Source organism: Myotis lucifugus, unplaced genomic scaffold, assembly GCF_000147115.1.
Source record: "Myotis lucifugus unplaced genomic scaffold, Myoluc2.0 scaffold_54, whole genome shotgun sequence".
Classification (NCBI taxonomy): domain Eukaryota; kingdom Metazoa; phylum Chordata; class Mammalia; order Chiroptera; family Vespertilionidae; genus Myotis; species Myotis lucifugus.
In genome coordinates this window covers 4,937,767-4,950,397 of record NW_005871102.1, presented here as the reverse complement: position 1 = coordinate 4,950,397, position 12,631 = coordinate 4,937,767, and the positions used below count along the sequence as shown (strand labels likewise).

Genomic DNA, 12,631 nt, shown 5'->3' with positions numbered 1-12,631 from the left:
ACACACAGAGCAGGGCTGATCAGGGGGGTTGGGGAGCTCCCCCCTGTCAAACACAGAGCCGCAGGGCAATCAGGGGATTGGGGAGCTCCCCCCATCAGGCACAGAGCAGGGCTGATCAGGGAGTTGGGGTGCCTTCCCCTGTCACGAACAGAGCAGGGCGGATAGGGAGGTTGTGGCCCCGCCCCCTGTCACACACAGAGCCGCAGGGCGATCAGGGGGTTTGGGCGCTGCCCCCTGTCACGCTGATCCCGGTGCCGGGAGCCTTGCTGCTCCTCTGATCCCGGTGCTGGGAGCATATTACCCTTTTACTATATAGGATAGAGGCCTGGTGCACGGGTAGGGGCCGGCTGGTTTGCCCTGAAGGGTGTCCTGGATCAGGGTGGGCGTCCCCACTGGGGTGCCTGGCCAGTCTGGGTGAGGGGCTGAGGGCTGTTTTCCGGCTGGCGAGTGACTAAAGCTTCCAACCGCTCCTTGTTTTCTTTTCTTTTTTTTTTTATTCTGGGCCAGCTTTAGCTCTGAGGCCTCGCTGCTGAAAACATTGATACAAAGTTTCGGTCCGCCTGGCTTTCAGTCCGGCTGGTTTCTGGAGTTTTGTTTAGCTTCTTATTTGCAACATAGTACATAGTTGCTTAGAGTTGCAACTGAGAGGCCGGCAAGTGAGGTGGGAAACGTTGGAGTCCGCAGCAAGCAAGCCTCATGCTCGCTTCAGTGCCTGGCTGCCGGCCGCCATCTTGGCTGGCAGTTAATTTGCATATACTCACTGATTAGCCAATGAAAAGGGTAGCGGTCGTACGCTAATTACCATGTTTCTCTTTTATTAGTGTAGATACTTTGAAAACCTAAACACAGAACTTTCTTTGGTCTTTATTCAAACCATTTAGTAAAATACTGACTAAAATAGATTCTTATGCACTTCTCTAGAGATCTTTCTGGCTAACATATCCATTAATGAACATTTTTGAGCAATGCTATTCAGTCTAATAGATTTCATTTCGCTTTCAATGGCTCATTACCTATAGTAATGCTTTTAAATCCTGGGGCCCACCCTAGACCAATTAAATCAAAATCTCTAGGAGTGAGACTGGATATTTGTATTTTTCAAAAAGCTCCTCAGTTAATTCCAATGTGTAGTCAGATTGAAGATTACTGACCCACAGGATGAAGTCCAAACTCATCAGTCTGATTTCTAAGGTCCTGAACATGATTCTTTATATTTAAATTTGGTTTCTCACTACTTTCCATGAACTTCCCAGTATGGCCACAGTATCTTAACCACTTTTTCTTAATTCTACACATCTGTGAATTTCAACCCCAGTCCCTAATCCCACTGTGTAACTGTGTAACTGTGTAAATGTCTATTTTTTGTAGGTCTGCTAGCAGGCCATTTTCCAGGTGGAAGATAGTGTAGTGTATCAGTAAGGACACAGGATTTAGAATTAGATCTAGATTAAAACCCTAGCTTTACCACATTTAAACTATGTGTCCCTGGATATCATTAATCTCACTGAAACTCAGTTTCCTCATCTGCAAAACAGGGATAGTAATATTCACACTTCGTTTCTTTGAGAATAAATGAAAAATACATATAAAGTAATTAGCTGACTTCTGGGCACATAAACAGGGACTTGAATATTTGATAAATTTAATTACAAAATGTAGGACAAACACATGTTTGGTGTTACCAAGAGGAAAATTAAAAGGACAGAAATTTTGGCTAAACCTAACAAAGAGCTTTCTAATACTTAGAGCACCTCGAGTCCAACAATGAAACCAACTGCCTTGATAATTTGAAATTTCCTTTTACTAGAAGTGTTTGGGTAGAAGCTGAATGATCTTCTCTGGTGATGCCACGAGAAGGGATTCTTGTGATGAGTAGGAAGTTCCAACCAATTCTATAATGAACACTAGGTTGGCAGAATGTATGCAAGCACTAGAGAAGCAACCAGAGGCAGAGACATTGAAGAGGCTAAGCACACAGTAGAGGCAAGAGGTCAAGTACTGCCAAATAGTCTGATGACAGTCGGAATAGGAAGGGACAGCAAGAAGCTTTATAAAAGGGAATCAATGGCATCTGGTGACTGAATGGATAGGAGAAAACAGAATGAGGAAGCTATCAAAATCAGATTTCCAGCCCACAGAATCAGGGAAGGCTGCTAGCTTCTGGGAGAAAAGGCAAGTTTAGAGTTATTTAGGAACCATCCAAATAGTACAAAGAGCCATACTAATAAGTTGTGTGGCATGAAACATCATTCTTCTAACAATAAAAAAAATTTTTTTTAAGGCAGTAACAGCCTGGCTAGTAGCTCAGTGGTTAGAGTGTTGGCCCAGACAAGTGGGTTGCAGAATCAATTCCCAGTCAAGGGCATGTACCTGGGTTGCAGGATTCCCACCCTCATTGGTCAGGGCGTGTGCAGGAGGCAGCCAATAGATGTGCCTCTCACATCAATGTTTCTCTCTCTCTCTCTCCCCTTTCCTCCCCAGCTCTTTCTAAAAAAAAATTAAAAATCAATGGAAAAGGGCAGTAATAATTCCAATAGCTAGAATTATTTACCTAATGGTTCTTTGCTTAAGAGAGCATGGTTAGTAATCTTTCTTTCATGGGTGTTTAATCTTTCTTATTCAGAAAAAAACCTTATTATAATACTTAAATTCATTTTAATACTATTATTGTATTTACTATTTTAATTTAATATTTAATTTAGTGTTATAAGCAAGAGTTTGTTTAGATAGCCTCGGATTTTTATTTTCAGAGTTAGAATAAAATGTGACATCAAGTAATACTGAAAAATCCTAATTCATTACTTTGTTAATATATTAAAAACATCTGAGGCATCACGTCTGCATTAGCCCTGACATTATAAACACCTTCCCCCCATGTCTAACCTCTAACTGTTTGATCAGGCTGGCTTCCTGGGCTTTCAGTCTTTCCTTCTGCCTTTTTTTCTGTTCCTTCTTCAACTGGTCCACAACTGATTTTCTTTTCCGCAGCTCATCTTTTAGAGCTCTGATCCTACCTTCAATGTCACTCTGGTCAGATGTAGTTTCTGAAAGAGATATAAAATCTTTTATTTAATTTTAACTTAAAAATAAAGTTAACTAAATAACTACTAATGAAAAGCAGCAATGTAATATTCCATTTAAACAAAGCCAGTCTAGAAACTAATACAAAATAATATTAAGTAAATGGTAATTGAAAAATAAATCTTAAAAAAAAGGCAAAGTCAACCTAACATTTAAAAATAAGAAATCTGAGCTTCTGAAAAAGAATGTATTAGTGATTTGCTATCCTGCTTCATCACCTCCCATCTCTCCTCATGGTCATCGTTAATTCATTCAAGAAACATTTAATAACTACCTACCATATGCAATGCAAAGGACCTGCTAGGTTCTGGTGCTACAACTGTTAACAAAATATAGACTCTCCTTTCCAGGAGTCTGTATTCTAGGAGGGGAGACCTGCTGGGTAACATTAGGTTACAACTGATGTGCTGTCTGGTGTAACAAGTGGAAGCACAGAGCACAATAGGAACATATAAGGATGCCTGACACAGAAAAAAATACTATAAATGCCTGATGAAGCCGAAACCGGTTTGGCTCAGTGGATAGAGCGTCGGCCTGTGGACTGAAAGGTCCCAGGTTCGATTCCGGTCAAGGGCATGTACCTTGGTTGCGGGCACATCCCCAGTGGGATATGTGCAGGAGGCAGCTGATCGATGTTTCTCTCTCATCAATGTTTCTAACTCTCTATCTCTTTCCCTTCCTCTCTGTAAAAAATCAATAAAATATATAAAAAAAAAATAAAATAAAATAAATGCCTGATGAATAAATGACGCCCGTTAACACCAGATAATCTAAGTTTTTCATATTTAGTGTAATTGGGGATATAATTAATTATCAATGAAAAGCCAAGAACTATGAAATTTAATCCTGGCAAGAAAAAAGGCTTATGGCAAATGCAACAAAGGATAACATCATACCAACATATGGTTAGACAAAGCTTATTAAGAAAATTCAAGTATGGTACAAAGTAAAAAACTCTTCTTTATAAATCTTACCTGACTGTGTCATAGATACTGACTCATCTGACCAACTGTAACTGGGTTGATGGGACTTGACAGGTGGACGACATTGCCCTCCAATCTTGTAACTTCCTTTGCTGGACTCCAGCTTTGACACAGACGTGCAGCTTTTGGGAGGTGACTGTGCAAACAGAAAAACTAAATGAGAACTGGTCTATGATATAGCTGTAAATTCTATTTAAAACTCCAGATATTAACCAGTTACAAATATTATTTACAAAGAATTTGAAATAACTCTATGACTTAAAAAATGAAAAAACACTATAAATTTTATAAAAGATAAGACGTCAATTTTTTAAAGGAACAGAAAAAAGTTATAGAAAAACATACTTTAAAAGATGTTTATAATGAACTAGTACTAATTATTGTATAAGTGATATTACCTCTTATTCTTTTTAATTTAAAACATACTAAATTGGGGTGGTACAGATATCTCTTCAACATAGTGATTTTGTTTCCTCTGGACATCTACCCAGAAGTGTAAATGTTGGATCATATGGCAGTTCTCCATCAACAAATAGATGGTATATCATGTATGATGACATGGATAGACCCTGAGGGCAGTATGCTAAGTGAAATTAAGTCAGAGAGAGAGAAAAACAAATACTACATGATCTCACTTGTATGTGAAATCTAAAAAAAACCCCACAAACTCACAGAAAAAATAGATCAGATTTGTGGTTACCAGAGATGGAGGATGGGGAATGAAAGAATTGAGTGAAGGTGGTCAAAGATAAGAACTTCTAGTTATAAGATAAATAAATACTGGGGATGTAATGTGGCACATGATGACTGTAGTTAACACGGCTGTGTGGTATACTTGAAAGTTGCTGCCCTAGCTGGTTTGGCTCGGTGGATAGAGTGTCAGTCTGCAGACTGAAGGTCCTGGGTTCAATTCTAGTCAAGGGCACATGCCTTGGTTGCAGGCTCCTTCCTCAGCCCTGATCAGGGTGTGTGTGAGAGGCAGCCAGTCGATGTGCCTCTCTCACATTGATGTTTCCCTCTTTATCTCCCTCTCCTTTCCACTCTCTCTAAAAATCAATGTAGAAATATCCTTGGGTGAGGACTAACAACAAACAAAAAAGACAGTAGATCCTAAAAATTCTCATAACAAGGAAAATGAATTTTTTGGTAACTATATGAAGTGATGGATGTTAACTTAATGTGGCAATCATTTCATAATATATGTGTGTCAAGTCATTCTATGCTACACACCTTATACTTATACAGTGTTATATGTCAATTATATCTCAATAAAATGAAAAAAAATTAAATACTAAGTATGTACTTCTTGTATTGAAGAAAGAGAGGGAAGGAAGAAGGGAAGCAAACAGAGCATAAGAAGACTGCCCACAAGAGATTACTAAGGACATACTTTCTACCTTGATGTCAACTGGAAGTGAGAAAGCCTGATCTGATTCCTTGCTGTCAATCACTTCCTATCCCTATGACTCTGGGCAAGTTTCCTAGCCTGCTAAGCTTCAGGGTGAGCACTGTGAGGTTAACCACATAAGACATTCAGCATACTACCTGGCCTTTGGTAACTACGCACTCAATAAATATTATTTTTATTATAAAAACCACTTTAAGGTACACTAATTTTGATTTCCTTTATATATTTTCTTGGGAGAAAACAACACATTTTTAGTATTCGATCAGATAGTGGCTATCCTGAACCTCAATAAGGATGCTAGGTAAAATCTAATCAATTTATAGCAAGTGATAAATAAGATTATGTAAAAAGGCATAGTTTGGTTGCAAATTCCTGGAAGGTAGGAATCATGTAACAAGTAAATTATATATACAATAAGCCCATTTACAGATAATAACCAAGAAATCACTAATATGAAAATGTCATTAAAATCTTTTTACAACCTGCCCTAGCTGGTTTGGCTCAGTGCATAGAGCATCAGATTGCAGACCGAAGGGTCCCAGGTTCGATACCGGTCAAGGGCACATGCCTGGGTTGTGGGCTCAGTCACCGGTTGGGGGTGTGCAGGAGGCAGCCAATCGGTGATTCTCTTTCATCATTGATGTTTCTATCTCTCTCTCCCTCTCCCTTCCTCTCTGAAATCAATAAAAATATGTAAAAAAAATCTTTTTACAACCTAAAAGCTCTGTTTTCAAGTATGTGCACAAAGCATTGGAATATTTTGCAACATAACATGGGATGGGCTCTTCATTGGATAAAAAAATGATATCTATCATCTAAATTTTTCATATGTTGTCACACACGTGAATCTGACTGATTTTCCAACAGGGAAATGCTATTCTTTCTTCACATCCACAATAAACATACACTTTAACAAAGTATATTCCATTCTGAATTTAGGTGAATTACTTTTAAAACATAGACAGGCTTTCACAATGTTTGTGTCCATTTAATATTTGATATTTTTAGGTTAATTCCTTTATAAACTTTATAAACTCAAGCTAAAAAGAAAAAAGTTAAGTCTGTAGCTTAAATTTTTACCAGCTAAATTTTATTTATGAAGTATAGAATTAAGAACAACGTGGAAAACATTTCTTATTCTAAAAGTGACCACTATTCTAATTTAGAATCAATAACCATTTCAGATCCTGCCTTAAAACGATGAAACCTTACTTTTATTCTATGAGTTTATAGAGCAGTTATAAACTACATTATAGAGCAGTTATAAGCTACATTTCAGAAAAGACACACTGTTTAAGCTCTTATTGTTTCTGTTATTATGACAAAGCAGATTTTAATAACTTGTGATATTCCCACATACTCTTTCCTATACCCTCAATATTAACAGACTTAATTGCATATAATTTTATAACTGTCACTAAAGCAAAAGGTCAGATATTTATAAATTTTTAGAAGTCAATGAAAAGCTTTATTTTTGTTCAAATGTCATATACTATGTTAGTTATGATAGTTGACACTGTCATTAGCAACAAGACTATAACTGTTAATAATATACCTTTTAGACAGTTTTTTCCTAAAGCTTTAAGATATTCTATATAATAAAAGGCTAATATGCAAATTAACTGAACGGCAAAACGACCGGTCACTATGATGCGCACTGACCACCAGGGGGCAGACACTCAATGCAGGAGCTCCCACAAGGGGAGTGCCGCTCAGCCAGAAGCCTGGCTCATGGCTGGCGAGTGCAGCGGCAGTGGCAGGAGCCTTTCCCGCTGCAGCGGCAGAGCTAAGGATGTCCGACTGACGGCTTAGGCCCGCTCCCCACTGTGGGGAGTGGGCCTAAGCCGTCAGTCGGACATACTCCAAGGGCTCCTGGACTGCGAGAGGGCGCAGGCCAGACTGAGGGACTCCCCACCACCATCATGAGTGCACTAATTTTGTGCACTGGGCCTCTAGTAAATATACATTAACTTACATGTTTACTAGGAGAAGTAGAAGATTCCAGTTCTTGTGAAAAAACCATGTCTTCAGTAAGTATACTGTGATCTGGACTACCAGGCTGCTCCTGAGCTATGGACTCAGAAGGTCTATATTCAACAGCAGGGCTGCCTAATTCTTCTGGAATAGAGCTTTCACTGTGCAGATGAGAGTAGGAAAGTACTGGAGATTCCGCCTCACTTGCTATTTCTAGAAAGAGAGGGTGAAAACAAAAAAAAGTACACAATCTTGGTCAAGGGAAATATTCCACTGTTATACTTTATATTTATTTTTAGCATAATTTCACTAGTTGTATTTAAATATAAGTTTTTAGTCCTATCATTTAATGAACCACATTTACTATAAAGTCTATTAGTCTAATTAAGAATTTTGGCCCACACACACTGAGAGATTATATATATAACATATAATCAGCAATGACAGTTACTGACACCCTCAGTGTTTGTGAAGATGAAGAGCAATCACAACTATTATATTCATTGGTTCAATAACTTTGGAAGACTATTTGGTAGAATTTGGAAAAGATGAAAACTCTATGATCAGCAAATTCACTCCTAGGTATACATCCTAGAGAAATCTTGCATATAAACCGCAGGAGATATATACATGGTCATTAGCAGGATTGTTATAATGGTCAAAAACTGGAAGAAATGCAAATGTCTATTGACAGTAAAAAGAATAAATTATGGTATATTTATACAATGAAATGCTACATAGCAATAAAAATGACTAAAGTATGGCTTATGCACCAATGGAGATACACTCTGAACTTAAATTAGCACTTTCAGAATCTGTAGCACTGTCTTGCCTCTGGAATTTCCTGTCCATTGTGGCCTGTGCTCTTTCTAAGAAAACAGAAATATGTTTGACACTAGACAGAAAATGCTTTTATTTTTAACTTTCACCCAAGGGTATGCTTTTTTTAATTGATTTTTAGAGAGAAAGGAAGGGAGAAGAGAGAGAATGAGAGAAAGAGAGAGAGAGAGAGAGAGAGAGAGAGAGAGAGAGAGAGAGAAACATGGATTGGCTGTCCCATGTACACACCCAGACTAGGGCTAGAACCAACCCGCAACCTAGGTATGTGCCCTGACTGGGAATCAAATCACAATCTTTTGGTGCATGGGATGATGCTCCAATCAACTGAGCCACCCAGTCAGGGCTAAACAGAAAATACTTGACATTATCTACATATATAAAAGCCTAAGCGACCATTACAACCAGTCAACCGAACGATCAGTCAACATTACGCGCACTGACCACCGGTGGGCAGATATTCAACACAGGAGCTGCTCCCTGGTGGTCAGTGCACTCCCACAGCCAACCTCCTGCAGCCAGCCAACCTCCTGCAGTCCCTGGCCCTGGCCAACTGGCCCGGATCAGCCCTGACTGGGACTGGGCGAGACAGCTCCAATCAGCCCCGATCGCTCGCCAGGCCAAGGGACCCCACCTGTGCACAAATTCGTGCACCGGGCCTCTAGTATTGTATAATCTTAAGAATGGCAATTGCTTTCCTTCTTTGTATCTACAGATACAATGCCCCACAAAAATTTGGTTATATTATACTTTGGTGGTCAGTAATGCTAACATTTGATATAGTTAATTCTAAACCCCACTTAAGGATTTTGGGCCCTAATATCTGTCCCACCAGCGCCGCCTCTGCCTGAGGCCCCGGATGCACGAAATTCATCTAGAACAGCCGTGGGCAAACTACGGCCCTCGGGCCGAATCCGGCCCGTTTGAAATGAATAAAACTAAAAAAAAAAAAAGACCGTATCCTTTTATGTAATGATGTTTACTTTGAATTTATATTAGTTCACACAAACACTCCATCCATGCTTTTGTTCCGGTCCTCCGGTCCAGTTTAAGAACCCATTGTGGCCCTCGAGTCAAAAAGTTTGCCCACCCCTGATCTAGAAGGTCTTCTGGAAGGATGTCTGGTCTAATTAGCATATTATGCTTTTATTATTATAGATAATACCTATACCCCAAAGTAAACAAGGATAACCTGATATTTAAAAGCACTCCCGTTTAAACGTTAAAAAGGTATATTTTTAGTGCTCGCTTTGGCAGCACATATACTAAAATTGGACCGATACAGAGAAGATTAGCATGACCCCTGCACAAGGATGACATGCAAATTCATGAAGTGTTCCATATTTTTCCATTTGCAACAGCATGGATGGAACTGGAGAGCATTATGCTAAGCAAAATAAACCAGTCGGAGAAAGATAAATATCACATGATCTCACTCATATGTGGGATATAATGATCAACATAATCTGATGAACAAGAATAGATCCAGAGACAAATGGTAGGGGACGGGGGGTGGGTTAGAGAGCAACCAAAAGACTTGTATGCATGCATATTAGCATAACCAATGGACACAGACACTGGGGCGGTGGGGACTTGCCTGGGGTGGGAATGGCTGGGGTGGGGGGCGGTGGTCAATTGGGGGAAAAGGAGACATATGTAAAACTTTAGACAATAAAAATAAATAAATAAATAGGTATATTTTTATATTGTTCATGTGTAGCATAATCAGAATGGTTAAATGAAGGAATTCTAAAAATCCTCAAGGATATTCACGTATTCCAAAATAGAATGCGAATAAATTTTAAATGGTTTAGAAAATGATTTAATTTTTAGGTAGTAGGCAATAGAAGAATCCTCTACAGTTTGGCTTTATGTCCTTCAACAATATTTTTTTTTTGTTCAATAACAATAACATAATGCTCATTTTAAAAGTTCAAACAATATAAAAATTGTACAAAGAAAATAATGAAAGTCACCTGTACTACTACGTCCTGACAGATAACTACCAAAGGTTCTCCAATCTGCTGTCTGTGGAAGACTTCATTTTGGCAGTCTTCTCTCTCTCTCTCTCTCTTTTTTTGTCTTTCGCTTATTTTTTAAGTCATAAAAATAATACAAGAACATAGTAGAAAACAAATAACCTTGAAACTGTGCAGATGTATGTAAAGTGATTAGTTTATACCAGTGATGGAGAACCTATGACACCTCTGACACGCGAACTCATTTTTTTGGTTGATTTTTCTTTGTTAAATGGCATTTAAATATATAAAATAAATATCAAAAATATAAATCTTTGTTTTACTATGGTTGCAAATATTAAGAAATTTCTATATGTGACATGGCACCAGAGTTAAGTTAGGGTTTTTCAAAATGCTGACACGCCGAGCTCAAAAGGTTCGCCATCACTGGTTTATACAATTATCCCCAACCACTTTCATTGGCCCAATTTCTGTACCTCAAAAATAAACCAATGGCAGTCAAGTAGGGTTTGCTTTGTGTGTCTTTCTAGACCTTTTACTATACAACCCAACTTTTAAAAAATTAATTTTTTTAAGTTGTGGTAATACACATAACAAAATTTACAATCTTAACCACTTTTAAGTGTATAGTTCAGTGAAGTTAAGTACATTCCCACTATTGTACAATCATCATCACAAGAACTTTTTCATCATCTCAAACTGAAACTTTGTACTTTTAACTCCCCATTCTCTCCTCCCCAAAGGCCCTAGCAACAATGATTTTACTTTCTATCTCTATGAATTTGACTACTCAAGGGTATCTCATATAAGTGGAATCTATGTATGTAAAAGCCTAAGTGACCAGTTGACCAAACAACCAAATGACCGGTTGCTATGACACTCATTGACCACCAGGGAGCAAACGCTCAACACAGGAGCTGCCCCGTGGTGGTCAGTGCACTCCCATAGCGGGAGCGCCACTCAGCTGACCATCGAGCACCAGACACAGGGCTCACGGCTGGCCACTGCAGCCCGGAGACCACAGCGGAGCAGCAGTGAGCCTACCCAGTGGCGGCGGTGGCAGGCACAGCAGGGCTGGGATAAGCAGAAGAGGCAAGCAGGAGCGGCAGGCAGCACTGGACTGCTGGTTTCAGCCTGATCCCCGCAGGCTACACTGAGGGACTCCACTGGTGCATGAATCCGTGCACCGGATCTCTAGTAATAAAATACTTGTCCTTTTGAGACTGGCTTAACTCAGTTAGTATAATGTCTTCAAGATTCATCAATGTTATAACATGTGTCAGAATTTCCTTCCTTCTTAAGGCTGAATATTTCATTGCATGTATGTACTACATTTTATATATCTATTCATCTATTGACAGACACCAGATTGCTTTTATCTTTTGGCTATTGTGAATAATGTTGCTATAAACATGAGTGTGCAAATCTCTTAGAAAACTTGTTTTCAGTTCTTTTCCGTATATACCCAGAAGTGGAATGGCGTTCTTTGTTCCACCTACATAAGAACAGGTTTAGTTAGTATTGTAAATGGCTTGAATGATGAGCCCCCACCCCAAGACATATAATCTTATTTGGAAAAAAGATCTTTGCAGATGTAATTAAGGATCTTGGGATGAAATCATCCTAGATTATGTGGGTATGCCCTAAATCTAATGACAAGTTTCTTTATGAGACAAAAGAGAAGACAGACATGGAGAAGATGATTATGCGAGATTGGAATTATGCAGATACAAGGAATGCCTATTGCTTAGCCACCAGAAGCTAGGAGAAGGAAAGAAAGAATTGTCTCCTGGAATCAAGAATCCCTCCAACACCTTGAGTTTGTACTTCTGGCATCCAGAAGTGATAACATAAAAAACTTTTTAAGCCACCAAATTTGGGGAAAATGTATTCAGGTATGCAATGGTATTTCTTTATGGTTTTTATGCCCTGATACTAATGAAGTTGAGCATCTTTTCATATGTTTATTGACTATTTGGAGTTCTTAATTTGTGAAGTGTCTGCTCTTTTGTCTATTTTTAAAAAGTGTTTTCTTTCTTTATTTTTTAACCCTCACCAGAGGACAGGCAGAGAGAGAGAGAGAGAGAGAAACACAGAGAGAGAACCACTGATATGAGAAACATCCATTGGTTGCCTTCTGTACGTGCCCCGACTGGGGACTGAACCCACAACCCCAGGTATGTGTCATGACCAGGAATCGAACCAGCCACCTTTTCAGTGTACAGGGCTGACAATCAACCAATGGAGCCACTCTGGCCAGGCTGCCTATTCTTTTTTTTTAAATCATAGTTGGCAATTTCTTTTTCACTCCCAGGAGTAGTTACATGTGCTTGATACTATCCTTTGTCAGTCAGATGTGTTGCAATCTC

The 12,631-nt window shown here is 39.0% G+C and overlaps 1 protein-coding gene and 1 non-coding gene across 8 annotated transcripts in view; one reads left to right on the top strand and one right to left on the bottom strand.

Moving 5' to 3' along the window:
- Nucleotides 1-12,631, bottom strand: part of CEP350 (centrosomal protein 350) — a 115,905-nt gene that overhangs the window by 22,113 nt on the left and 81,161 nt on the right. For all 7 annotated transcript variants that reach the window (XM_014456060.2, XM_023754001.1, XM_023754000.1 and 4 more), the window contains 3 exons: nt 7,448-7,659; nt 4,056-4,200; nt 2,884-3,044 (listed from right to left, as the gene is read on the bottom strand). In XM_014456060.2, the coding sequence (XP_014311546.1) occupies nt 2,884-3,044; nt 4,056-4,200; nt 7,448-7,659 (518 nt within the window). The remainder of the gene's footprint in view (nt 1-2,883; nt 3,045-4,055; nt 4,201-7,447; nt 7,660-12,631) is intronic.
- On the top strand, nt 9,525-9,631 carry LOC111826114. Its single transcript, XR_002829360.1, has one exon. It is a non-coding gene; the product is annotated as a U6 spliceosomal RNA (small nuclear RNA).